The 26,823-nt window shown below is 41.4% G+C and overlaps 1 protein-coding gene across 14 annotated transcripts in view; it reads right to left on the bottom strand.

Annotated features, from left to right (window-relative positions):
- The window catches only part of DLG2 (discs large MAGUK scaffold protein 2), a 1,579,821-nt gene that overhangs the window by 36,111 nt on the left and 1,516,887 nt on the right, over nt 1-26,823 (bottom strand). For all 14 annotated transcript variants that reach the window (XM_050940648.1, XM_050940534.1, XM_050940523.1 and 11 more), the window contains one exon: nt 20,189-20,264. In XM_050940648.1, the coding sequence (XP_050796605.1) occupies nt 20,189-20,264 (76 nt within the window). The remainder of the gene's footprint in view (nt 1-20,188; nt 20,265-26,823) is intronic.

Here is a 26,823-nt window from a genome sequence, read left to right as displayed (position 1 = left end):
GTGTGTGTGTGTGTGTGTGTGTGTGTGTGTGTGTGTGTGTGTGTGTGTGTGTGTGTGTGATTATCCCACATCCGCCTACTGTGGGGTTCTTACACCAGTACTAGCCACTGTCTGACACAGGCTAATGCACTAGTTGGACCTTGGGTTTGATCCACTATGGAAACTGCTATGTTCCCGAAAGTTTCCAAACATGGCCTGAGAATAACTGATACAGTGACACTTGCCTGAGTCTGCAGCCTGAAACAACAGCACTGAGAAGTAGGACCTGAACTATTAATCCCAATGAGGTTGTAACTCTGAAGTCCACCACTCTGGAGGGCCTCCCACCAAAACCAGACTAATTAGTGGCTGTTTAAAATACCTTGACTTAAATACTACCCTACGTACCATGCATTTTCCTTTCAATCAGTGGCACAGATTTCCTTAGATGCGGTTGAGAATATGAGCCAATTAATTATTAAGTTAATTTATCTGTGTATACCACAACCTTCCTTAGGTTTAATTCAGGACATGAGGTAGCAAGCTATAAAAATAGCATGCACGTATAGTTAAATTTAGCTCAAACTTCCTTAGGTGCAGTTTAGGAGAAGAGGCAGCTAATTAGGATGATAACTGAGCTGCGAATTTAGGTGTTCTAAATATGGCCAGCAAATTTTCAATATCATTGTATGTTATAATTAATCTTCTGTTCCCCATATAAAGATATATTGTATTAAATGACTTTAATGAACTCTCTCTCTGGCATATGCAGAGTAGCAAACAATATTGCAAAATGCTATACACCCATATTTAATGTTATAGCAAAAGAGTTTAATAATATAATGTACGATCTGAGCAATAGTATGACATCCTGCAATTAAACATCATGTGATTACAGTGCTGCAGAAACTGTAAAGTCTACATAAGAATGTATATATATCTAAGGGTGCAGAAATGTTTTGAGTGCCACACTGAAGTTGGCCTTTGACTGTTTAATCTTACAAGCTGCCTGTTTGCTGAATAGCTCTTCTCTATATGGATCAAGTCCATTCTGTTGTGGGTTTTTTTGCATTTCTTTCACCTTCTCCACATACTGATATGTTGCACTTTGTTTCATATCATTCATACTTTCTGTGTACCATGTACTAATACAATGGAGCCTTATTTGGATTGAAAACCCTCTTTGAGAATAGTTCCTTTCAAATAACAATAATAAACAAGTTTCTATTTTTTTAAATGCATGAAAACATTTCTATTGGTCTTATGTTCAATAAGGGTCTGTATTTTCAAAACATACAATTGGGCCCAAATTTGATCTAACAATATCCATTTAAGGTTCGCAGAACTATTTCATTATTAACACACGAGTCTCTTTTAGTCATGCCGACTCCCTAGAGATGTCAGTGGCGTACACTGAAACTGAAGACTCAAGTCTTCCTTCACTTTCAGCTGCAAGTTTGGCACAGCAGACTATTATTAAATTACCGTACAACTTTGTAAAGTGCTTTGAGATACCCTGGAATGATAAAAGACTAGGCATTGAAATTGTTGTGGCTGACTGCTGTTCCATCACCCACATTTCATTTCATTACTTCAGTAAAACAACAAGCTAGAGTGCTGATGTCAGCAGTCTCGCTAATATTCCTGGCCAAAGCAAGGAGAGAAACTTGTTCAGCCCAAAGGAGCAGGGTGAGGGAGGAGAAGGGGGAGCAAGAGGCAATGAATGGGCTCAGGACAAAACAGAGTTACACACAGCCAGAGTGCTAGAGTCACATTCACCACTGGCTTACACCAGCTTCTGCCATCAGACAGCACAGAGCAAGGACCCGGTGGATGCAAAGCCCGCTGGAGAGAGGTTGCAGTGGAACAAATAAGACCCAACTTCTCCTCCATCAGTGGTGCCTAGAGGTGGCCAGCACAAGTCAGAACAGTGGTGCTGGCAGGGGACAAGGGTGGTAGAGAGGTGTGCTCATTCCACATGTGCCCGCTGCAGCCGCCATCCGTGCGGCTCTCAAGGAGCCTCTGGTGGAACTTAAAGATGCCGAGCAGAATGCCAGGAGACAGTGAAGGGGTGAGGCTGGTGTCGTATGTGCAACTAACACCTCCCTGTGCTGGGGGAGTGGTGCGTTTACCTCAGATCTCGGGCAAACAGTTCTAGATGCAGAACTGTCAAAAACTGATCTCCTGGACCAATACCAAACATTCGTCAGAAATCCGAGTGCAGCCATGATCTCTGCTCTGCACTTTGCTTCTTATAATCTCCATCCACTCCCTCAGGCTTCGCTCAAAGCACTGATCTATGACGAGTCAATCAGTGGGAGGTTCCCCTAGCAGGTTTAACTTCTGTGAAGAGCCTGGGTTAGTTTGTTTATTTTTATTGTTTTTATTTTCAGTCAGTGGCCCCATCACACTGCACACACTGCGTGCATGTGCAGATAAAAAGAAAACAGAGAAACTCTGCTGAGTTTCTGCCAAAAACAGCACAGTGATGTCATTAAAGGAGAAACAGGCGACCACTCTAGTTTACATATTCTTGCTGGAACAGCTATGATGTTATAGTAAATGGTGAAGCCCAATTCCCACCTGTCACCAGGCTGACGGTGTCCCAGGTGCCCCCTCAAGGCAGCCCTACAATTGGCTGCTCAGTTCCTCAGTTAACTCAAAGAAGAGACTTTTACAAGACCAATAACAATGGGCCTCCTTAGGATCTGGTTATAACTTAAAGGTAAAAAATAAACACACAAATCTTCCCTCCAGCTGGGCACAGCCCCAAACTCCCCTGGTGTTTCTGCTTCAGCAGCTACTCCAGCCCTTTCTAGCTGGAGCGACTCCACTGGTCTCGACTCTTTCTGCAGGAGCCTCTCTCAATCACTGCAGTCTCTCTAGACAGAGCCTCCTGAGCTTCTCATTCTCTGTAGCTTCCTGCTACCCTGGATGAGGGAACAGCTGAACTCTCTCAGGTGTGCCTCTGCAATAAATCAAGGTTGTCCAGGCCCAGGCCCCCGGCCCATGGAGGGCAAGCAACCTTGTTAACACCATCCTACTCTTGCTTTTGCCTGACACTGGCAGTGTTGCTTGATGTTGATGCTCTTGATGTTGATATCAGACACAGAGGAAGAGGGCTTCGTTCAACATCAAGATTGCCAAGAGAGGAGAAAATAGTAACCTATTTTACAGTTCTACAGAAGGCATATTGGTCAGTGATTTTCCCTTTTGTCTCCTAACATGGTTAATTTGGACATAAAGAGGTCTGACAAACATGTGTATAATAAGGACATAGGTAGAATATGCTGGGGTCATACAGTTAGGCTCAGATTCAGGAAATCACACAAGAACACGCTTAAATCCACCCGAGAGAGTCCATCCATATTCAGGACAGCACTTAGGCATGTGATTAATTTAAAGCACACACTTAAGTCCCGTTGACATACATAGGACTTACACATGTGCTGTCCTTGATGCTTTCCTGAAGCAGGATGCTTTGCTACCTTTTAAAATAAAGTAAATTGAGTACATTTAATGCTTCTCAGAAAGGTACCTTTGTTTATACACAGGCCACGTTCACCATGGGCTGCGGTAAGGACAGGCTTCCCAACATTGCCTCACCAATGTGTCTTAACTCTTCCCTAGAATACCACACTTCTACATGGAAAAAGAGTAGTTTAGTTTCAGTGTTGATGAAATCCTTGACCTTTTTGCTGAGACTTGCAGACAGACTGCAGACAGGACCAACTGTATTATTGAAAGGGACACTGTCAACTTGAAAAAAACAACTACACATCCAACTGAAGAGTTTCTATCTAATATTGTCCACAGTAACCCCTTAAGAAAACTGTCATTATAATGGATTCAATAATATTTTTCTCGCTGTTTCCAATTCTTATATTTTGTGCTTTTTGACATCGCTTTGCAGTTTCTCAATTTCACTCTTGGTTTTGATCGTGCATACCTTTTCCCAGGCCTTACAGAAAGGAGTTCACCAACAGTAGGGCTGAAATGGAAGAGGCAACAGGCAGGTGTGTGCCCAGAGAGAACGTAGGGGACCTGAGCTTCTTTGGAATTGTTGCACTTAGGGCTAGAGCTAGGTGACATTTGTCAGACTAAACTTTTTTTTTTATTGCAATAAATAAATAAACAAATAAAGCAGATTTGGGTCAACTGAAACATTTTGGAAATTTGTGTCAAATTTGCCAATTTTTTTGAGTCGAAAAAAATGCAGAGAAAGTCAAAACGTTTCATTTTTTGCTTTGAAATATACTTTTTTTTTTTAAAAGGCACAAACTCAAAAATGAAACAAAACTTCTGTTCAACCTGGAATGACATTTTTTCAATTCTTTTCGGGGTGCAGAAAACAGAAAAAAAATCATTTTAGGTTGACCTTAAACAAATTTTTTCCTATTTTGTTTCAGCCACCAAACCAAAAAAAAAAAAATCTATTAGCCCTGAGGCGAGCTATTTGCACAGCTCTACTTACAGTTAACAAAAAGATTACTGTAGACATCAAGGGTGGAGCAGAAAAATCCTAAAGATAATTCCAGGACATACTATTTTATAGAAGGTTTCTAGCAGGGCAGCTCACCTCTGATGGTATGTCTACACAGCTTGTAATAGCTCACGGCAGCGAATCTCAGAGCCCAGGTCAACAGATTTGGGCTTGCACTACCGTGCTAAAATACAAGATGTTCTGGATCAGGTTGGAGCTTCCCTGAGATACAATGTTTACACATACAATGTTTACACAATGTTCCCTTTCCCTGAGATACAATGTTTACACAAAAACAACGAGGAGTCTGGTGGCACCTTAAAGACTAACAGATTTATTTGGGCATAAGCTTTCGTGGGTAAAAAAAACCCATTTCTTCATATGCATGGATCCAGTCCATACCTGGGCTGGATCAGGTGAGTCCACTGTAAAGAACAGCAGAAAGCCACAGAGAGGGAGCTGGGGAAGTTCAGGAAACTGCAGGGAGTCTCCTACAGGAAAACCCCTGATATCAGGGGCATTTGCAGGTCAGAACCCAATGAGCAGGAGGTTCTTGTGGGAAACCCTACGTGGGTCTGGGGCTGAAGGGTAGAGTCAGAAAGCTGAGCTACAGCTAGGATGAGTTGGGAAGCCTAGCTGTGAGAGTAGACTGACCAGAAGAAGAGCTCTGGCTTTGACAGAAAATGCCAACGCTAAGTACGTGCTTTTGTTGTTGTGATGGACTTTGTTTTGGGACCCTGAGGACTGTTTTGAACTGTTTCTGTTACTAAGCCAGCCCCAGGCAGGGGTAGTGTTAACCCAGAGAATTTAGGCCTGGAAGAGCAGGAGAAATAGAGGCACAGCGCCACAGAGTGACCTCTGCCCATGAAGGGGTACTCAGGAGGCAGCCATCCCTGTGACAGGCCTTTATCAGAAACTTTATTTTTTAAAAAGTGTCCAACAAGCCTGGATGACAACATCCCTTTAAATTGGAAGAATATAAGGCACTTCCCATCCTCATCTTAACTTTTGACTTTGTGTTTATACCCAGAACACTCCACAACTGAACTGTGCAGCAGAGATCCCCTAATATTTGACATGAGATGTAAATGTTTGTTTATTCTTTACAGAACAGTAGTTCTGGAGTGGTAACTAAATATAAATGGAATATGAATATCTGCTGAAAAACTATACCACATGACTTTTAGAGTACGTTTTATGCCAATTAGCAATGCAGGTATAGGAACAAAGGTTTCGTAAGAATGATACCCGTACATTACTTGCAGATGTTCACTCAAAAGCTATATTAAAGCACATTTCAATCATTCTGAAGTGGGTGTACTTAAAGCAAAATACTGACTCATAAAACAATTCTGAAAACATACCTCAACTCATTAAAAAAAATGTGAATTAGTTGACATGCAGAACCATTTCCTATTCAATGCTCTTTTTCTAAGCAGAATGGGTGTTTGTTGTCTGGAAATTTTGTATCTCTAGCTATACAAATATAGGCAGTGAAGCGCCACGCATTGCCCCTCCAGAAGAGGTAGTATTGTCATTGACATCATAATTGCATTGAGGAAATTACATGGCTCTGTGTGTTTTCAGATGTTCCCACCTAACCTCATCTAGTTAAGCATTGATATTACACACCCATCACTGTGCAGTCTGAGCGCCTAAATATTTACTTTACTAAACAACGTGTTTGATCACTCTAAGGAAGTGGTAGAAGGGGAGAGGCATGTAACCCCTTGTCACTTTCACTTCATGTTTGTGAGCAAGTAAAAACCGTGTGCTAGTGAGGGAGAGGGCAGGTGAATGGGTATTTGGGTGGGGAACTGAGAGGCCCATGACCCTTCCCCAGTGTGGACTAGGATGCCTGCTACATCTTTTAAAAAGGCTAAACATGCTCATAATTAGTCTCTGGTAGTTTCTGGCCAGGAGTTTTGTGGCACAGATATTGAAGGTCCTGGTTGCACGTGACTCCTTCCTATGACGTCAGTGCTATTAGTCCATCACTCTCAGGAGAAACTGTTTAGAGGCTCTCTTTGACCATTTTTATATTTACAAACAAAACCAACCATTCTAGGCTTCAGTAATATGTCCTATGAAGCTTAGCACCTTAGAGGATGGGAGGAAGAACACAGCCTGATAAACAGCATCAGAGGCATTACGCCTTAGAACCATGCCTCCATCTGCTCCTAGGTTAAGTAACTTGCCCAAGGAGACATCAACTGGAAAAGAGTCAGGAATCGAACCTTCAACCTGATTACCCCATTAATTGGAGGCATATCTCCCACTGAAGTGAATAGGACCTCAGCTGTCATCCCTCTCTCCTAGTCCCTTGCTCAAACCTTCTGATCATATTTCCTTTACATCATTGCATGAAGAAGAAACATTTTGCTCTAACGATAAAAATTAAAAACAGAGGTGCTGTTTATTCTAATATAAAAAAACCATAAATTTCCTTTCCTAAGCAAATCACCTGTCTAAACTCCATTGAAAAACCTAATCCTTCCTTCAAAGACAAGTGATTATCTCTCAACTATGATGAGAGATTGTGAAAGTTGTTTGTTTCTGGACATTTCAAAGAGGTAGACCAGCTAGAAAACCATGATCTAGGTCTGCATGTGCTCTATTCAAGTATGCCAGAGGCGTAGAAAATGTAACATTCAGTTCTCACACTGAACAAATTTCATGTAAACAAGTTATTTCTAATACCAATAGGTGTCCAATAATTGCCTTGCGCTGAGACAACAAAACATATTTTTGTTCTAGGAACAAACATAATGTATTTGTTGGAGTGTTATTGATGGCTTGTTCTATTTATCTACCAGAGTTCACACTGTAAATTAGTGTGGAAGGACATACTTTGCAATGATAACATTTCAGTGTTTGTACCAGATTGTATCTAAAATATTCACTATGGTTTGAGGTGAGATGAGCCTAAATCAAACCCTCACATTCAAGTGTCCCCAAACTTGGGATCTGGATCCATATTCAATCCTTTTACTCAGGCTTATTTCTAAAATATTCTGAGTCACCCATCTTTTCTTTCTGATACTACACTAATGGCAGATTAGGCACACAGACACACACAGAGGCAGGCAGATTGCTCCTAGATGCAATGGTTTCCTGTTTCTGGGGAGTACAACCACAAGATTCTCCTTTTTCTACAACAGCAGTCAGAATACAAACTGATGCTCCAATTTATTTCAAGACTTAGGCCTGATCTACACTGGGGGGGCAGGGGTCAATGTAAGATATGCAACTTCAGCTACAAGAATAGCGTAGCAGAAGTTGACGTATCTTAGTTCGACTTACCTCTCATCCTCATGGTGTGGGATCGACGGCTGCGGCTCCCCCATAAACTCCGCTTCCGTCTCTCGCCCTGGTGGAGTTCCGGAGTCGACGGGAGCGTGTTCAGGGATCGATTTATTGCGTCTAGATGAAACACAATAAATCGATCCCCAATAGATCGATCGCTACCTGCCAATCCAGTGGGTAGTGTGGACGTACCTGTACTACTCATTGTACTGACAGTGCTCAGAGTTCTGAGCACAATATTACATGGGTAGCCACTCCCAGTAGCTAGGAGAAAAACAGAACTGGAAGGACTGTTGCAGAGCAGAGAAAAGTCCGTGGAGTTAGGTTATGGGGGTGAAGTCTGACTGAGAAAGGAAACAAAGATGTTTAATTCAGAGTCAGTGCCTACACAACCTTCACTAAATCTCCTACACCTGGCTCTTGTGGGCAGCTTCACTTTGTTTAATTGTTTTCAACCTCTGTTCTACTTAGTAATTCATCCCACGTGTAATCCTACACATTTTAATGTTCGACACTTCCATTATCTTTCACTAAACACCTATTGCTAGTCTCTTAATGCCAAATTTAGAAGAAGGGAGAAAAAAGTAGTGTATCTGACACACACACACACACTTTGGACTGTTCCCACAGCTGGTACCCACTGCCTCATTATCAGAAGGAAATTAACCTGGAGGGAATTCAGAAAAATGCAACAAAAATAACGGCAATAGAAGGGATTGGTGTACAAAGAAAGATCAAGGGCTGTCATGTGCAATTCTTACTCACTTGCATTAGTATAACCTTGTCCTGGTTCCCTCCCCACTCTGAACTCTGGGGTACAGATGTGGGGACCCGCATGAAAGACCCCCTAAGATTATTTCTACCAGCTTAGGTTAAAACTTCCCCAAGGGACAAATCCTTTCGTTGTCCTTGGATGGTATTGCTACCACCACCAAGTGATTTAGCCAAGGATTCAGGAAAAGGACCACTTGGAGTTCCTATTTCCCCCAAATATTCCCCCAAGCCTCTTCACCCCTGTAGCAAGGTTGACCCCTGCTCCTGCCCTTCAGGGTTTAAAACAGCCCAGGAGAGGGCTATGGCTGGGGCAAGAAGAGCTTAAAAGCTGCAGCTCTAAAAGCTGGGCTGATTGGGGAAGCAGCCACAGCTGGGCCACATCTTAATCAGGCCACACCTGGCCTGTATAAAAAGGCCAGGGAAGCCAGGCGCAAAGAGTCTCTCTCTAGCTGTAGAGTGAGATAGGCCTGGCTGCAGGGAGCTAGAGACAGGGTACCAGAGTGGAGCAGGGCTGGGGAAAGGCAGAGGAGCTGGGGAGCTCCAGCCTGGAAAGACCCAGGCTGCGGCCTAGTGTTGGGCTAACAGGTACTGGGGGTTGCAGAGGGCAGCCCAGGGGTAGGCCAAGGCAGCAGGTCCAAACCCAACCTTGCCAGTGATGAATAGGCTGATACTGCAGTCTGCCCCAGGGTGTGGGGCTAGACAATGACTGGCAGTAGCCATGTACTGAGGTGAGGTGGGGATAGAGGGTGGGGGGTTCCCTGGGGAGGGAGACCCTGAGAGAAAGGGGTTACTGCCAGGAGGAAGCACCCCATGTAAAAAGGCACTGGGTCCAGGGAAGGGCACGGGGGCCAGTGGACAGGTGGATCACTGGCCTGCAGAGAGTGATAAACAAGCTAATTCCCAGGAGTCACCAGCAGGAGGTGCTGCAGGGGTGAGTCTGCTCATCTACAACCCCCTTTCTCAGGGAGGCTTGAGAATAATATACCAACCAATTGCCTTCAATAAAAGTACAGATCAGATCCTTTATCTTTAGGACACTAAAATCAATCACGTATAAGAGGGGTAGCCATGTTAGTCTGGATCTGTAAAAAGCAACAAAGAGTCCTGTGGCACCTTACAGACTAACAGACATATTGCAGCATAAGCTTTCATGGGTGAACACTCACTTTGTCAGATGCATGTAGTGGAAATTTCCAGAGGCAGGTATAAATATGCAGGCAAGAATCAGTCTAGAGATAACAAGGTTAGTTCAATCAGGGAGGATAAGGCCTGCTTCTAGCAGTTGAGGGGTGAACACCAAGCAAGGAGAAACTGCTTTTGTAGTTGGCTAGCCATACACAGTCTTTGTTTAATCCTGAGCTGATGATGTCAAATTTGAAAATGAACTGAAGTTCAGCAGTTTCTCTTTGAAGTCTGGTCCTGAAGTTTTTTTGCTGCAAGATGGCTAGCTTTAGATCTGCTATTGTGTGTCCAGGGAGGTTGAAGTGTTCTCCTACAGGTTTTTGTATATTGCCATTCCTAATATCTGACTTGTGTCCATTTATCCTTTTCCATAGCGACTGTCCAGTTTGGCCGATGTACATAGCAGAGGGGCATTGCTGGCACATGATGGTGTATATTACATTGGTGGCCATGCAGGTGAATGAACCGGTGATGTTGAGGCTGATCTGGTTAGGTCCTGTGATGGTGTCGCTGGTGTAAATATGTGGGCAGAGCTGGCATCAAGGTTTGTTGCATGGATTGGTTCCTGAGTTAGAGTTACTATGGTGCGGTGTGTGATTGCTGGTGAGAATATGCTCAAGGTTGGTGGGCTGTCTGTGGGCAAGGACTGGCCTGCCTCCCAAGGCCTGTGAAAGCGAGGGATCATTGTCCAGGATGGGTTGTAGATCACTGATGTGTTGGAGAGGTTTTAGCTGAGGACTGTAGGTGATGGCTAGTGGAGTTCTGTTGGTTTCTTTCTTGGGCTTGTCTTGCAGCAGGAGGCTTCTGGGTACACACCTGGCTCTGTTAATTTGTTTCCTTATTTCCTCGTGTGGGTATCATAGTTTTGAGAATGCTTGGTGAAGATCTTGAGGGGTTGGAGCAAATGCCATTGTACCTCAGCACTTGGCTGTAGATGATGGATCATGTGGTGTGTCTGGCATGAAAGCTGGAGGCATGAACATAGACATAGTGGTCAGTGGGTTTTCGGTATAGGGTGGTGTTAATGTGACCATCACTTATTTGTACCGTGGTGTCTAGGAAGTGGACCTCCCATGTAGATTGGTCCAGGCTGAGGCTGATGGTGGGGTGGAAGCTATTGAAATCGTGGTGGAATTCTTCCAGAGTCTCCTTCCCATGGGTCCAGATGACGAAGATGTCATCAATGTAATGTAGGCAGAGAAGGGGTGTGAGTGGACAAGAGCTGAGGAAGCATTCCAGGTCAGCCATAAAAATGTTGGCATATTGTGGGGCCATGCAGGTGCCCGTAGTGGTGCCACTGCTTTGGCGGTATATATTCTCATCAAATTTGAAATAATTGTGCATGAGGATAAAGTCACAGAGCTCAGCAACCAGTTGTGCTGTGGCAACATCAGGGATACTGTTCCTGACAGCTTGTATTCCATCTGGGTGTGGAATGTTTATGTAGAGAGCCTCCACATTTATGGTGGCTAGGATGGTGTTTTCTGGAAGATCACCAATGCATTGTAGTTTTCTCAGGAAATCAGTGGTGTCATGGAGATGGCTGGGAGTGCTGGTGACATAGGGTCTGAATAGAGAGTCCACATATCCAGACAGTCCTTCAGTGAGAGTGCCAATTCCAGAGATGATGGGGAGTCCAGGATTTCCAAGTTTGTGGCTCTTGGATAGTAGATAGAATAACCCTGGTTGGGGCTCTAAAGATATGCTGATTTGTTCCTGTGTCAGTGTATGGAATGCCCTGAGTAGATGGCGCAGTTTCTTAGTATATTCCTCAGTGGGATCTGAGGAAAGTGACCTGTAGAATTTGGTATTGGAGAGTTGTCTGGCAGCCTCCTTTTGGTAGTCAGACCTGTTCATGATGACAACAGCACCTCCTTTATCACCTTCTTTGATTATAATGTCAGGGTGGTTTCTGAGGCTGTAGATGGCATTGCGTTCTGCACGACTCAGGTTATGAAGCAAGCGATGTTGTTTTTCCAGAATTTCTGCTTGTGCACATCAGCAGAAGCATTCTATGTATAGGTCCAGACTGTCATTTTGACCCTCAGGAGGAGTCCATGTGGAGTTCTTCTTCTTGTGCTGTTGGTGTGTGTGTGTGGGGATCTCTTTCAGTGCACTGTTCAGTGTTATCTCGAAAGTATTCTTTGAGTCAGAGATGGTGAAAGTAGGCTTCCAGATCACCACAGAACTATATCATGTTCGTGGAGGTAGTGGGGCAAAAAGAGCGTCCCTGAGACAGGATAGACTCTTCTGCCAGGTTGAGTGTGTAGCTGGATAAATTGATGATATTGCTGGGTGAGTTAGGGGTACCACTGTTGTGGCTCCATGTGGCAGGTAGGACTTTAGACAGTTTACGGTCCTTTTTCCTTTGTAGAGAGGTGAAGATTGTAATATAGATCTCCTGTCTTATTTTAGTAAAGTCCATTTGTGTGGAAGGTTGGTTATTTATGAAAGTCTCCAGGTTGGAGAGTTCTTTTTTGACGTTTTCTTGTTTGCTGTATAGGATGCTGATCAGGTGGTTCCTCAGTTTCTTTGACAGTGTAGGGCATAATCTCTCACTGTGGTCTGTGCAGTATGTAGATATGGATTTTTCACCTTTAGTCCATTTGGTATGATGTCCTTGCATTTGGAAAGGAAGATATCTGTACTTGTGCAAGTTTCTTCATGAGGTTAATGGATTTCCACTCCATACGGCTAAATGCAGTGCCTTGCATGGTGTCAAGTATCAGTGGGGTAGCTGTGTTAGTCTGGATCTGTAAAAAGTGACAGTCCTGTGGCACCTTACACACCAACAGACATATTGGAGCATAAGCTTTCGTGGGTGAATACCCACTTCATCAGACACATGTAGTGGAGATTTCCAGAGGCAGGTATAAATATGCAGGCAAGAATCAGTCTAGAGATAACAAAGTTAGTTCAATCAGGAGGATGAGGCCCTCTTCTAGCAGTTGAGGTGTGAACACCAAGGGAGGAGAAACTGCTTTTGTAGTTGGCAAGCCATTCACAGTCTTTGTTTAATCCTGAGCTGATGGTGTCAAATTTGCAAATGAACTGAAGTTCAGCAGTTTCTCTTTGAAGTCTGGTCTTGAAGTTATTTTGCTGCAGGATGGCTACCTTTAAATCTGCTATTGTGTATCCAGGGAGATTGAAGTGTTTTCCTACAGGTTTTTGTATATTGCCATTCCTAATATCTGACTTGTGTCCATTTATCCTTCACGTATCAGTTTCTTAAAAACTTTATTATAAAGAAAAAAGTAAAAGAAGCACCTCTGTAAAATCAGGATGGAAGGTAATTTTACAAGGTAAAAAAATTGAAAAACCAGAGGATTCCCCTCTAGGCTCAACTTCAAAGTTACAAAAACAGGAATAAACCTCCCTCTTGGCACAGGGAAAAGTCACAAGCTAAAACAAGATAATCCAAATGCATTTCCTTGCTATTACTTACAATTTCTGTAATTTTATATGTATCATTTCAGGATCTTTTTAGGAGCTGGTTTACCTGCTTGGTCTCTGTCTTGAGAGGGAACAAACAAAGAGCACAACAAAACCTTCCCTTCCCCCAGATTTGAAAGTGTCTTCTTTCCCCATTGATCCGTCTGGTCAGGTGCCAACTAGGTTAATTGAACTGATTAACCCTTTAAGGCACATGATTCTGTACCTCTGGCCAGGAGGGATTTTGCTACTGCATACGTAAAGGTTGTTACCCTTACTTTATATTTGTGACAAACCCTAGATGTGTGCATGTGTTATAGGTCCCCCCCTTAGTGCTTGATTTGCAGAGGACAAGGCAACATGACAAAATTAAGTTGACCTAAGTTACATCAACATACAGCCACTGCAGTAATTGAATTACTTTTGCATGTTCACACTATGCTCCTTGTGTCAGTGGTGCACCTTCTCACCAGTAATGCTTGCACAGCTGATGTAAGCAACACAGTGTCTACATTGATACTGTGTCAACCTAATTATATCGACTTAGTGCTATGCCTCTCGTGGAGGTAGAGTTATTAAGTTGGTGTCGTGGGTGAATTACCTTGGTAATTACATCATGTGGGAGCTACATTTTAGTGTGGACACTTACAGAGTTAGGTTGACATAAGCTGCTTTACATTGACCTAACTCTGTAGTGTAGACCAGGACCAAGTCTGTTACAGACCTAGCTAGAGAGCCCTGCCCCAGTAGCGTGTGGTTTTAGCTGTGGAGAGCCCCAGTTCAATCCTGGGTGCATTGACCAAAATGGTGGGCATCCTATTAAAGCACTTACTGATGCAAACTTTCTCACTAGCTAATCATGAAAATGCTCACTCAGGACAGCAAAGTTTGCATAACTGGACCTAACAGCCAAACAAATTCACATTTCTCTAACTTATGACTAACAAACACACTGGGAATAGGATTTTCAACCATGTTCAGAATATTGGCCTAACTCTGATCTTATTGAAGTCAACAGTCCAGCTCCCATTGACTGTAATGGAAGAAGAGTTAGGCCAATGCAGAGAACTTTTGAAAATCCCATCTAAAATGTGCTTTAAAAAAATCCACAGATTGATGTAGAGTATAAATAGGGGTAATGGAGTAAAATAAAAACAAGAAAAAATTATGCTGAATATTAGGAAAAGCTTCCTGACTATTTGCTAGATCCACAAAGGGACTTAAAGCTCAGCATCACCCTGCAGCACCTAACTCTGAGGTGCTTTGCTACCTGGTGGAATATACAGCCCTAGGCTCCTTGTAAAATGCACGGGGAGAGAGAGGCATCAAAGAATGAGATCCATAAAAGCCAGCATGCTGAACAGGGAGCTGCTGAAGCTAGCCAATAGGAAATGCTGAGGAGAGGGGTGGGTCCTAAGCTCCACCTTTCAAAAGAACTCAGGCATATTAAGCTCCTCACTTGGGATGTAGAAGACCTAAGTTCCAGTGGTTTGGCACCCCTGGGACCCTGGTCACACAAGTGGATAATGGATTTTGTTTTTTAAAGTGAATGTAGAGTTGAAAAGCACAGACAAGACAGGGCTCCAACAGAAACAGAAAATAACTATTTACAAATTATGAAGGGCATACTCCATCTTACGCTTTGAGATACTTGAGCCATTTAATGGAAACAGGCAAACTTCATAAATATTACAAACTCAAAGTAGCTGTTGTAAAACTCTTTTCAAACGAGTTACAAGATCTGCCATAGAAAATGCCTCCAGCCCACATTCAAGAAAATGTATGATTGGGGTGGGTGGTGGGGGGAGAGCCCGGGACCGAGAGAGATGCTATTTTTGTCTGCTAAAAGACTCGCTTCAATCATTGCAGTTAAGAGTAAAGCAGATTAGTCTAGTTTCTTTTCACTTCTGTGATATTTCCATCCTCCAGTGCTAATGATTCTTCAGTGCAAATCCTATAAGCATCAACTACTGTATGCCTTAAGTTTAGAAAGGAAACATTTATTTTATTAAGTTTAAAGCCTACAGTAGGTGAAGTGTCCAAGAGCTGAATAGACAACTTGGCAAATATGGTGTTACTCGTTATTACAGACATATTACCCTTCTATCAGAACAATGGGGAAGATCAGGCCTCAGTACACCTCAGGAGAAGGGTTCAAAGACGACTTTTAAATCGCCTTTGTGTTCCCCAGTTCTGGGGGCCCTCTAACTCCATTTCCAGTACAAGCCATAAATTAGAGCAGCCTTGGGGATGCTCTATTTTATGCTGGCTGCCAATGACCCTAAGGGGCTGTTTTGATAGTCAGATATGGCTGAGACATAAGGATATCCTGGCTGTGTTACCTTACTGTTAGCCATGCCCCCTATGCCTGAAGGCAGAGGGAGGCAGTGTATGAGTTGCCATGGCAGCTCCATGCTACCTGGGGATTCTTCTGCATAGCAGGTAGTTAAGCCAGCTTTAGCACTGCTTTATACTTTACTGTAGCAATGCAAAGAAGCCTGAATGGACCAGAGGGAGTAGCCATTTACTTTGGTATTAAAAAACCATGTACAGTAATGACTATCAAAGCCAAAATGGAAGAAGCAGAGATGTGTGAATAGTTGTATTATAACAATTAAATGCACTGAACTAACAGTTTTAGTAGAAAGCTCAGCCAATAACTTCAAGGTTTATTCCAGTTTGATGAAATTACACTTGCTATTTATATCACTATATGTAGAGTTCTTCATATTACCTAGGGCTTAGCATCACTAATTGGATTTATATTATTCCCATTATTAATGTCATTTAGGATTAAGATGAATTTTTGCCCCACATAAAATATTTTAATGTTTCATACACTGCTTGTACCTATAGTCATGATGTCCCTGAGAATAAAATCGGAATGCTTTTAACAAGACAAATAGAGTGATGACAAAATGAATTGAATGTGACACTTCCTGAAGATAATACTCCATAAATGGTAGATAACACAGAAATTCTTTAAATTATAGCTAATTTGAGTTTATTTATTTTATAAATCACTACATTTATAGTTGAGATTTCTTTATATATACAGCTTCAGTCCTATTCCAAATTTTATGCATTATGGCCAAACACTTCAGACATTTGGTGCTGAAAGCTAGGCATATATTAGGAAATATAGGTAACTGTAGTCTATAGAAGCTGTGGGTAGTCAAATCCTCTGAAAATCAGATTACTTATTTAGATTAGTGATTTCGGGTTCCTTAATGTTTGGGTCTCCAACTACTGATAACTTAAACACTTGATGTTCAGAATATGGATGCTCAAAAACTGAGCCAACCTAAATCACTACTCACTGTTCAAAATCACAGGTTATGGCTTTGACGCATTATGAACAAAATTGTTCAGATCACCTAAGTGACTAAGGAGCATATGTCTCATTTTCTAAAATGCTTAAGTCACTTGGGAGCCTACATCCCAATGACTTCCAAATTGTCTTTGGAAAAAGCAACTGAGGCACTTTGAAAATTTTACACTGTAGCTATACTTGCAACAGACTTGTGAAGTCTATTGTTGAGCATTATTATTAAATACCCCTATGTCTGGCCGAGGAGGAGAGAAAAACAATTACTTTGCACTGTTGAAATGAGAATGCTCAGATGGATGCTGGATAAGATGAGAGCCATGATGCAGGCAGTCCTGCTGGAAGTCGAGCAGAAAAATCTTATGGGAACAGAATTTTTGTGAGAGATTCAGTACTTTCCCAGTTATTCTCAAAACAGAATTATTGTGAGAAGAACTGTTCTTGTAGTGTTTCCAAAAGACGTGACCAAGAAAGATATAGGAAAGTGAAAATTAAACAAAAGTTAATCAAACATTGAAAATGCTTGGTTCTAATGTGAGGTAAAAATTAAATTGTTTGATTTTTATCTGAATCATATTGTCCACCCCAAATGTACAGGAACGCAGGAGTAATAAGTTGGTGCTACACCTCTACCTTGATATAACGCTGTCCTTGAGAACCAAAAAATATTACTGCGTTATAGGTGAAATCGTGTTATATTGAACTTGCTTTGATCCACCCGAGTGCGCAGCCCCGCCCTCCCGGAGCACTGCTTTACCTTGTTATATCCCAATTCGTGATAAATCGGGTGGCGTTATATCAAGGTAGCGGTGTATTTGCTAATAGAGAACAACAAATATTATGAGTTAGGCACTGTCAGAAAACAGAAAATTTTAGCTAATTTGTCTACTTGATTTGACCATTTGATCTTTCTAGCTGATGTAGAACTTTCTAACTACTATGCATCTCTCTCCCGCCACTCTCTATTTATGCCTCATTCATGATCATAATATCTGGTGATGAGATACTGGGAATGTGTGTTATAAACTGTGATGCATTTTCAATGGCTCAACTTCCTTTCACAGAAGGATGTAGGGTCGTTTTCTTTGCCTTGGCCCATCAATAGGGGTCAGTAGCTCTTGTTCTTCTTGTCAAGCGCATCTTTCAACCTCCCTCAGCATCTCAAACCACCTTTTTCTAGGTCTTCCTTGTAGCCTTTGTCCCATGACTCCTAGCTCTTACACTCTCTGGCCAACATAACCCACATCTTATGATCTCACATGACCCAGTTATTTCAGCTGATACTCCCTCAGCTCTTCTGAGGCAGACAAAAGAGGTTGGTAGGTCTAGCTCAGTCTTCAATGTTTATGTGAAATAAGCATGCTTCAGATCTGATAAATGAAAGATAGTGACAGGTAATTTGTATCCATTTTTAAAAAACAAAAATAAAACGAATAGTGTCCCTTTAAAATAATAATTTAATTTAAATAATTAAAACTTTATTTTTCCATGCTGATGTTTAAATAGTGATCTTTCCTCCCCCCCCTTGCTCATTTTCAACATGTTTACATTATGTTTTCACATATAGTCCCTAAATAGATCTTTTTAAGAAGGGAAAAACAGATTTTATCACAGACTAACAAACGAAAATAAATTTCCAAAGGCTTGAACAGCCTGATTCTGTAATTATGCAACTTCCTAAATGTTGTAATGAGTAATGGAATGAGTGGTTGGGAGATTAATATTACACTGATGGCAAAGATAGAAGAACATTGTCGGAAATTATAGGATAATTAAATTCGCACCAGGCTCTGGTAAGGACCATTGGTAACATGAATGAATTATTCCTGCAAGGTTTTGACAATATACAGGAAATGGACATTTTAAGAAGTGATCTGACTGACAATACAGTACCTGTTAAAAATTCATAAGGTTCCAGAAGAACTGTTATTTCAAATGAAAAATTTTGCTTTGACTTTGCAGGAGGTCATCGATTATGTCACTTGCATATGGATATAATGTACATAGAGCCTGATTCTGATCCCAGTATGTTGGTGTACATCTGGAAAAATTCTATTTAAGTCAATGCAGTTCTTAATTTACGCTGAGAGTGGAATCACACAATAGACAGACGGGACGGTGCTATTTGCAAGAGTGATTTTCTTAAGAATTTTGCAAAAGAAATATTTTGTATTAAGTTAGCACCTGGATTTCTCACTGAAACTAGGACTCCATTATGCTAGGTTCTGGACATGCCCATAATAAAACACCCACCTCCTCTCTGAAGAGCTTAGTCTACATCAGGAGTCGCCAACCTTTAAGAAGCGGTGTGCCGAGTCTTCATTTATTCACTCTAATTTAAGGTTTCGCATGCCAGTAATACATTTTAACGTTTTCAGAAGGTCTTTCTATGTCTATAATATATAACTAAACTATTGTTGTATATAAAGTAAACAAGGTTTTTAAAATGTTTAAGGAACTTCATTTAAAATTAAATTAAAATGCAGAGCTCCCGGACTGGTAGCCAGGACCCAGGCAGTGTGAGTGCCACTGAAAATCAGCTAGCGTGCCACCTTTGGCACACGTGCCATAGGTTGCCTACCCCTGGTCTACATAGACAAGACATATAAAGATTGGGAGAAAGGAAGTGTTATCATTACAGCTTCCATGGATGAGGAACTGTGGGACAGCAACATTAAGAGTGCGATTTCCAAAAATGTGCTGTTGGCCCATCTCTGCTTCTGTTGAAGTCTATGGGAGTTTTATGCTGATGACTTTTGAAAATCCCATCTTATGTGATTGCTAAAGCCCTTACTTATGAGTGTAGTCCCTTTTAAGTCATTTGGACTATCTGCACAAGTAAAGATTGTTGAATAGGATCTGTAATGTGTTCACCTAATGCTATAAATGTGAAAAATGTCTCAATGGAAAAATATAATTTGATGTATATGATTATTGTAATTTTTTATAATACTACACTCTTCTTACAACTATTGCCATTCACAATATTAGACTAACCACTCCTTAGCATTCTTCAAAATGTCATATTACATCAACTATTAGACATGGCAGAACATGTGCTGGACTTCTAGAACAGTGAGATTCTTCTGTATTAATATGCCAGTTGAAGGGAAATTTAAACAAAAAAGTTTTAACCGGTTAGAGTAATCCCTTCTGGAAATATTTTGCTAGTGAACAAACAAGTTCAAAATTACATTCTGGGCTGGCTGATCCTTTGTGCTTACTGTGGTACAAATCTCTGTTAAATGTCTGTCACAACCATTAAAGTATTAAATCAGAAACATAAATTTTATTTCTCCGATTGATACTTTCATCTTTGCTATTAGTTTTAACAACTTTTGAAATAAGAGGATTCATCTCTTTCTCTGTATGTCATTAAACAAACATGTGTCGAATTTTGAAAGTCTTCCTTTCCCAAGCGAATACTTAACTGAATCCCACCAATAACAAAGAATGCTATTTCTTTTCTTATTATCTCTCTGTTAGGAGGCAATGTCTATGAATACTGTAGTACAAAAGGATATTAATTACTTAGCAGATCATGTCATACTTTACACTCTTCACCATACTCCAAACCTTACTTAAAACAATCCCTTCTTCTTGTGTTGCCATAATATGCTCAATTTTAAAACACATAGCAATTTAATTTAACTCTGACTACAGAGACATTCTGGCATCTTTTAGTATGTTTGTTTTTTACATACCCCTTTTGCATCAATCACACCAGGTTTCGCATTAAACTTCACAGTCTTCAAACGTGCACGCTCCTTTCTTTCAACCCTGAAGAAAATTAAAGAAAAATCTTCACATCAGGATTATATTTTGTATTCATATAGTAACCAAGGATCTCAAAGCACTCAGTAGACACTAAGTCTTACAGCACTCCTGTAATATAAGTAAGTATTATTATTATTCCTGTTTTATAAATGGGTAAACTAAGAACCACAAAGGTCAAGTGGCTTGCCCAAAGTCACAGAACAATTCAGTGGCAGATTTTACCGTATCCCAGGAGTCCTGACGCCTAGTACCCTCTTTTAATCACTGAAACAATGTTGCTTCCCAAAACAAATAGATACTTTTGAAAATTATACCCAACATCTAAGTCCTATTTTCAAAGGTGATTTAGGCACTTATATGTGTAAATCCCACTGGTTTTCAATTAGACTAAGGGCCAGATTTTTCAGTGGGAGTTGCAGGTGCTAATTACCTTTAAAAATCTGGCTTTAAGTGCCAAAGTTATTTTTGAAAATGGGATGTAGACTCCTAATTCACTTGAGTGCTTTTGAAAATTTTACCCTTGGAAAATTAGTATTCAATATCCTTAGGCATGAATTTACTGTTTTCAAAACTAGTCGAAATGTTATCTTAAAAATTCTTACCTGAAATATGTATGTCTCAAGCGCAGAGAAGTTTTGCTTGAGGCCTTTAAATTACTTTAGGCTCACCTCAACTGGTATTTCTACGGAGACTTAATACTTGGAGGCAGGACAGAGATGGGCATAGCCACTCAAACATATTACAAATTGGACTTGCATTCACCTTATAAAACATTGTCCTCCACAAACATGAGAGGGATGTGAAATATATACTTTTTCTCTTGTTTGAGTCAGCGCAGTATTTGGTTACTGAAAAAAAATATCAGGGGATCTCGTGGGATTTGAAACTCTGGGATGGCAGTGGGTTTGGCAGATGGCTAAGCATGGCATAGGCGTTGACACTGAGCACACCCAGAAAAAAAAGGTGGGTGCTGTGCATCCACCAACAACCCCCTTACAGGACCTCTCCTTCCCTCCCAGGGCTTCTTGCCTGCTGCAGATTAGCTATTCCGCAGCATGCAGGAGGCGAGGGGGGAAGAACGAGGGTGGGGTGCACTCGGGGAGGGGGCAGAGTGGGGTGGGAAGAGGCAGGGTGGGGCCTTGGGGGAAGGGGTGGAGTGGGTCGGAGTCTGGGAGGGAGCATCCCCAGGCACATTAGAAAGTTGGCTCCTATGAAGCAAGGCATTGGTGATGCAGATATTATAATACTGTATACAGGTTTGGTTTAAAAAAGATGCTGAAAAACTGGAGAGGGTAAAGAAAAAGCCACAAAAATGGTCTGAAGGCTGGAGAAAATGCCTTACAGCAAGAGCTCAATGTATTTAATTAATCAAAAAAGAAGGTTGAGAGATGACTTGATTACAGTGTTTAAGTACCTTCATGAGGACAAAATACCAGGTACTAAATGGCTCTTTAATCTAGTAGAAAAAGGCATCAAAACCCCCTCATAGTTGGAAACGAAGTCAAATAAATTAAAATTGGAATTTTAGGCACACATTTTTAACAGTGAATTTGATTAATCACTGGAACAAAATACAGAAAGTGGTGAATTCTCCATCTCTTTATACTTTCAGATCAAGACTAGATGCCTTTTAGAAAGTTATGCTTTAGCCAAACACAAATTATTGGCCCTAATAAGGGTTTAACTGGGTGAAATTTTAGTGCCCTGTGATATACAGGAGGTCAGACAAGGTGATCTAATGGTCCCCTTTGGCCTTAAACTCCGAGTCTATGCACTTGGTTTCCATCGAGTGGACTAACAATATTTTTAAAGGAAGTCTGAATAAAATTGAAAGTGCATTAACATAATGAAATGCACGCAGCATATGGTATAATATTGAAAACTAAACCATATGAATCTCTAGGAACATGGAAAGTGCGCAATTAAATATGCATTACTATAAGCATCTGATGTATTATATAGTGCACTCGAGTAACTGCAAGTACGGAATGGCTTCAAAGGAAGCAGGAAAAAAGATAGGAGCCCAACAATCCCTCCTCATCTTTATTGGTAAGGGCATTATTGTAAAAGATGTCATTTATCAGCCTTCCAAAATCATCAGAAGAATTTACTAATCGAGGCACACAAATGTGATCACCTGTTTATAATAGAAAAGGTAATTTTATCTGTTCAAAATTCTTAATTGCTGTAGTAGATTTGGTGAGTACAATATCACAAAGCTAGCCTACAAGTCTACCCTCCTCTGACCTATACTGGACAGTGAATAGTGGGGCAGTAAGTGAGGAATGTTAGATAATCCAGATTGGTCTAAATATTCCCTTTTCCCCCCACTTGTCTAGTGCAGTTTCTTATGTAAGAAGCTGGATTAGGTACAAGCAGATCATCTAGTTCCTGAGAATAAATACAGAGCTCTGCTAGTTTTTGGTAATTGGCTTATTTTTTTTCTTAAATATGAAGTCTTTGCCTTTTCATAGTTAAATAAATAACATAACATGCTCCCTTCTATCTGAGCGGGCTTTTATTTTTCTTACTGAAAAACACTGAAATGCAGGTTACTATAGTTACAGTTGAATTTTGGAATAAGTGTTTCTCTGTAAACGTAGAATAGAAACAGCTGAAATGCATCCTTCAAATTCAACCTGTGAGATTAAAGCCAAAGGAACAGCCTTAAATTTTAAAGTAACAGATGAAGTCCCATGACAGAATGGGTAAAACAAGAAGACTTGAGGCTGTGTAATCTCCTAAGCAGGAGGGATGTCTGCTGAGAAAATAATTAGCTCAAAGCTGAACACAGTTTTCTAATTATCAATCTGTGTTAATATTAATTCTCATTCCTATCTTTCCTAACCTTCTAAAGTAGTTGCTCTGAATTTTCGTTCTGATTCATTGCACAGAGAAACTTGAAAATGAGCCACAAAACCAGATCTGGTTTATGTAATACCCCGGAATGTCTCTAGCCATCATGCAGATTTCATGCTGCTATTTGCAGGCAATGCAGACAAAATCTATGCCACAATCTACATTGCCTTGAAAGGTATATAAATAATAAATGTATTGAACTGCCATTAATAATCCAGACACATTCACTAAGAACATTTATAAATATTTATATTGCCCGTGGAAAACTGAGTGTTTCATAAGCTAATGATATATTATAAGTAGTGCAAATAGTAATGCTTATAGTTAAAGTTGCCCAACACTTTCCATTATAAGACACTATAACTTTACCAATTTTAACCTTTCAGCCTGAAATTTCTCATTCCAGGTGTCTAACTGTCTATTTTTTTTTAAGTTTCAGTTAACAATTCTTACAGCCATTTGGGTGAGAAACTTGTGCCTCCATGTTTTGGAGGGGTTAATTGAGATTGGGCAGAGGGGTTAAGGATGTGCCCTTTGTTTTTCCTGTGCAAATTTGCCCACATTTCTCTGAAGTCTCTGAAGAATTGCACCTTGCATGTGCTCAGTTGACATTTGTTAGAGTTTGGCAGCTAAATTCTCCAAAGGCTGCTTCCACACTGAGAGTAAAGAGACTGTCTCGCCTGTGCTCGCAATCCTCTCTCATAGTGCCCAGGTAGCATGCAGGAGGGGGAACCATCCTGACACGAACGCAGAGGGGTGAGGAACAGGGTTTAGCTGAAGAGCTACAGGTGTGTGTGGGAGGGGCAGGAGACAACTCAGGGGAGAGGGTGGGAGAAGAGTGTGAAGTTCAGGGCAGGGATTATGAGTCATATTTTTGGGGGGGCAGAGGGAGAGGCAGAAGCAGATGGGAGAGAGGAGGACAGGAGCCATGGAAGGAGGGGGAAGGATAGGAGCAGTGGAAAAGGAAAATAGACAGGAGTTGGGGGAGAATAGGATCAGAAGGGGATAGGGAGAGGCAGGGGGAGAGGGCCAGTAACTATTAAAACACACTCTCCTATTGAACCCATTATTTCCAAGTCTCAAGAGTCTTCTGCTGTGAAACTCACTAGCAAAGTGTGTGTGTGTGTGTGTGTGTGTGTGCATTCACCTCTAGTGGCAAATCCATACAGAAGATACTTGTGCTGTCTGCTGCTACTAGTTACTCAGTACTCAGAAATGAAAAATCAGGCCCTAAATTTCTTAGATTGGGCACCCAAAATTAATTAACACCTCTGACAGTTTTGGGTTTAATCTCTCTACCTCTATTCCTCATGCGTACAATGCAGATAATAATTCCAGTTCATCTCACGGGGTGTTATGAAGAAAGATAAATTCATTAACGTTTCTAAAGGTACTAAGAAGAGCCCATGCAGAAATTAATAATTCTTTATTCAGTGCAGGATTAGGATGGTGTGCCATAACAGTGCATCAAATGAAAAGGATAGAAAGAACTATTGAGTAACTATCAGTGCAACAAGCACCATCTAACCCCGTGCACTGAATGAGCAGGAGTGATGTAGAAAAAATGGCATGTGATCATGTAATTAAAGACTGTATCATAATTAGGGCTCTGTTTGCCATGGTGGTCGCAGAAGTCACGGATTCTGTGACTTTGGTAGCGGCCAGTATGGCTGACCAAGCAGCTGGCTCTGGGGCCAGCTGCTCAGGTGAACTCGGGGAGAGCCACACCGGCCGCTCCTGGAGCAGCTCTGCAGGCATTCACTCGGGTGGCTCCGCAGACAGCTGCACCAGCCACTGCTCTGAGCAGCTGACCCCGGGGATGGCCAGAGTGGCCGCTGACCTCTCAGGGCTCCTCCTAGCAGCAGCTAGGGCAGCCACAGGGCCCCCAGAGTTCTCCTCCTCCTGGCAGCTGGTGCTGCAAGCCCCTCCCCACAGGTGGTGCAGGTGGTGCCCCAGGCTCCTCCCCCTGCAGCCCCCCCAAAAGATTAAATCAGCGGCATTTATCGTATAAGTCCTGGACAGGACATGGGCTATGATTGTTTGTTTGTTTCTTGCCCAGGACATGTCCATGACTTTTACTAAAAATACCCATGATTAAATTGTAGCCTTAATCATAATGTATATACATAAGAAGGCCAAATTAAGGTTTTATTTGCAACCTTAACTTTGGCATTTCCTAACTTGTGAGTGCTTGATATTGCAACTTTAATGTCCTTTTAACTTTTTAATGTGATAAATTTATATATATATGTATGAACTTAAAGCCTTTTCATTTACAAATACCACTGGAAATCAATGTTTTGTGACTCTGTTGCAAAGGCTGACATGGCAAACACCTAAATAATGTATAAACTGACATTCTTTACCCTGCTTTAGATGTTAGCAACTCATCAACAGGGAAAGCACAATACTCTCAACTCCAGTTTTGGCAGGTGAATAAACAAGGAACTGATTTTCAACGGGTTGATTTAAAACAGTTTTTCAAACTTTAAATTCACCTCTTCTGTACAAAGCCAAATTACTTGGGCTTTGTCCATGGAGCTACGTGCGGTAGTGGCTATTCAACCCCACAACTTGCATGGAGTGGGACTGCCACACAGTCAACCTGCAGCTGCTACTCCAGCTCAGAGGCCACTGCCTTTCCATGCTCTACATGTAGCAGTTCTGGCCCACTACAGCCATGTAATCACAGATTCTGTGTCCCCTTGAATGACCCGTTGAAGTCTTGCAAATATCACTCATTCCCACTCTGCTTAGTTCCAGGCACAAAGCCTGATTTGTAGAGCTAGTCACAAAACATATTTCCTCTTATGTCTCTATGGGTTTCTCCAGATAACAGCTTTAAACACACAGAGCAAGGACAGGGGAAGGAGATTTGCCTCTCAGAACTAGAAGTTGGGATTTCCTGCTAATGCTAAACAATAGCATATATATGGCTTGGAATCTGGGCTACCAGATTAGGCTGAGTAGGTTGATAAAGAATTACAATTTACATTTGGGTTTTTAAAATCTCAACTACTTGAATTCATTCCTGTCAATTATTAAACTGGGATCCTTCAACTTGGATGTGTATGGAAATTCAGCAGAAGCGAGATCCATATATTACCACACTAATGAAACACAGAGCTATTGTAACCCACACACCTTCTGGGTGCGGTGTTCTGTCCCACCTAGTGGCACCAAGACCACTTAGAGAGATAAAATGAGTCTGTTCTACAGCCTTAACTAACAGCCAGTTAGCTTTTAGCTCATGCCCTATGCTCCAGAGGTACCCGTTTTGATCCTGCCCACCAACGACCAGAGTCTATCAGTGTTACACTATCACTACGCTTGGACCAATTTCTAGCCTGGCATAACTAAACACAGTCCAACTGACTTCAACAGATTTGGGCCTATTTATGAAGGAGGCTATAGGTAAAATTATCAGTCACCAAAGTGACTTCAGAACTTAAGTCCATTTTCAAAAGCGACAGACACTTGGGTACTTAGCACCATTGATTTTCAGTGAGATTTAAGCTCCTAAGTCACTTTTGCAAATGAGGCTTAGCCTCCTAACTGAATTTGGAGCTTTCAAAAATTATATTCAGTGCATTTAAATCCTAGTAATATCAAATAAGTGGGTTTCTGGGTTCCATTTATAAAACAAAATGAGTAGCTTAGTGGTTTGGCATTGCTTGATCCGAAGAGCCAGCATTTGGTGCCT

This window comes from Gopherus flavomarginatus, chromosome 1 (genome assembly GCF_025201925.1).
Source record: "Gopherus flavomarginatus isolate rGopFla2 chromosome 1, rGopFla2.mat.asm, whole genome shotgun sequence".
Lineage (NCBI taxonomy): Eukaryota > Metazoa > Chordata > Testudines > Testudinidae > Gopherus > Gopherus flavomarginatus.
The sequence above is the reverse complement of the archived record's forward strand: the minus strand, read 5'-3'. Positions and strand labels throughout refer to the sequence as shown.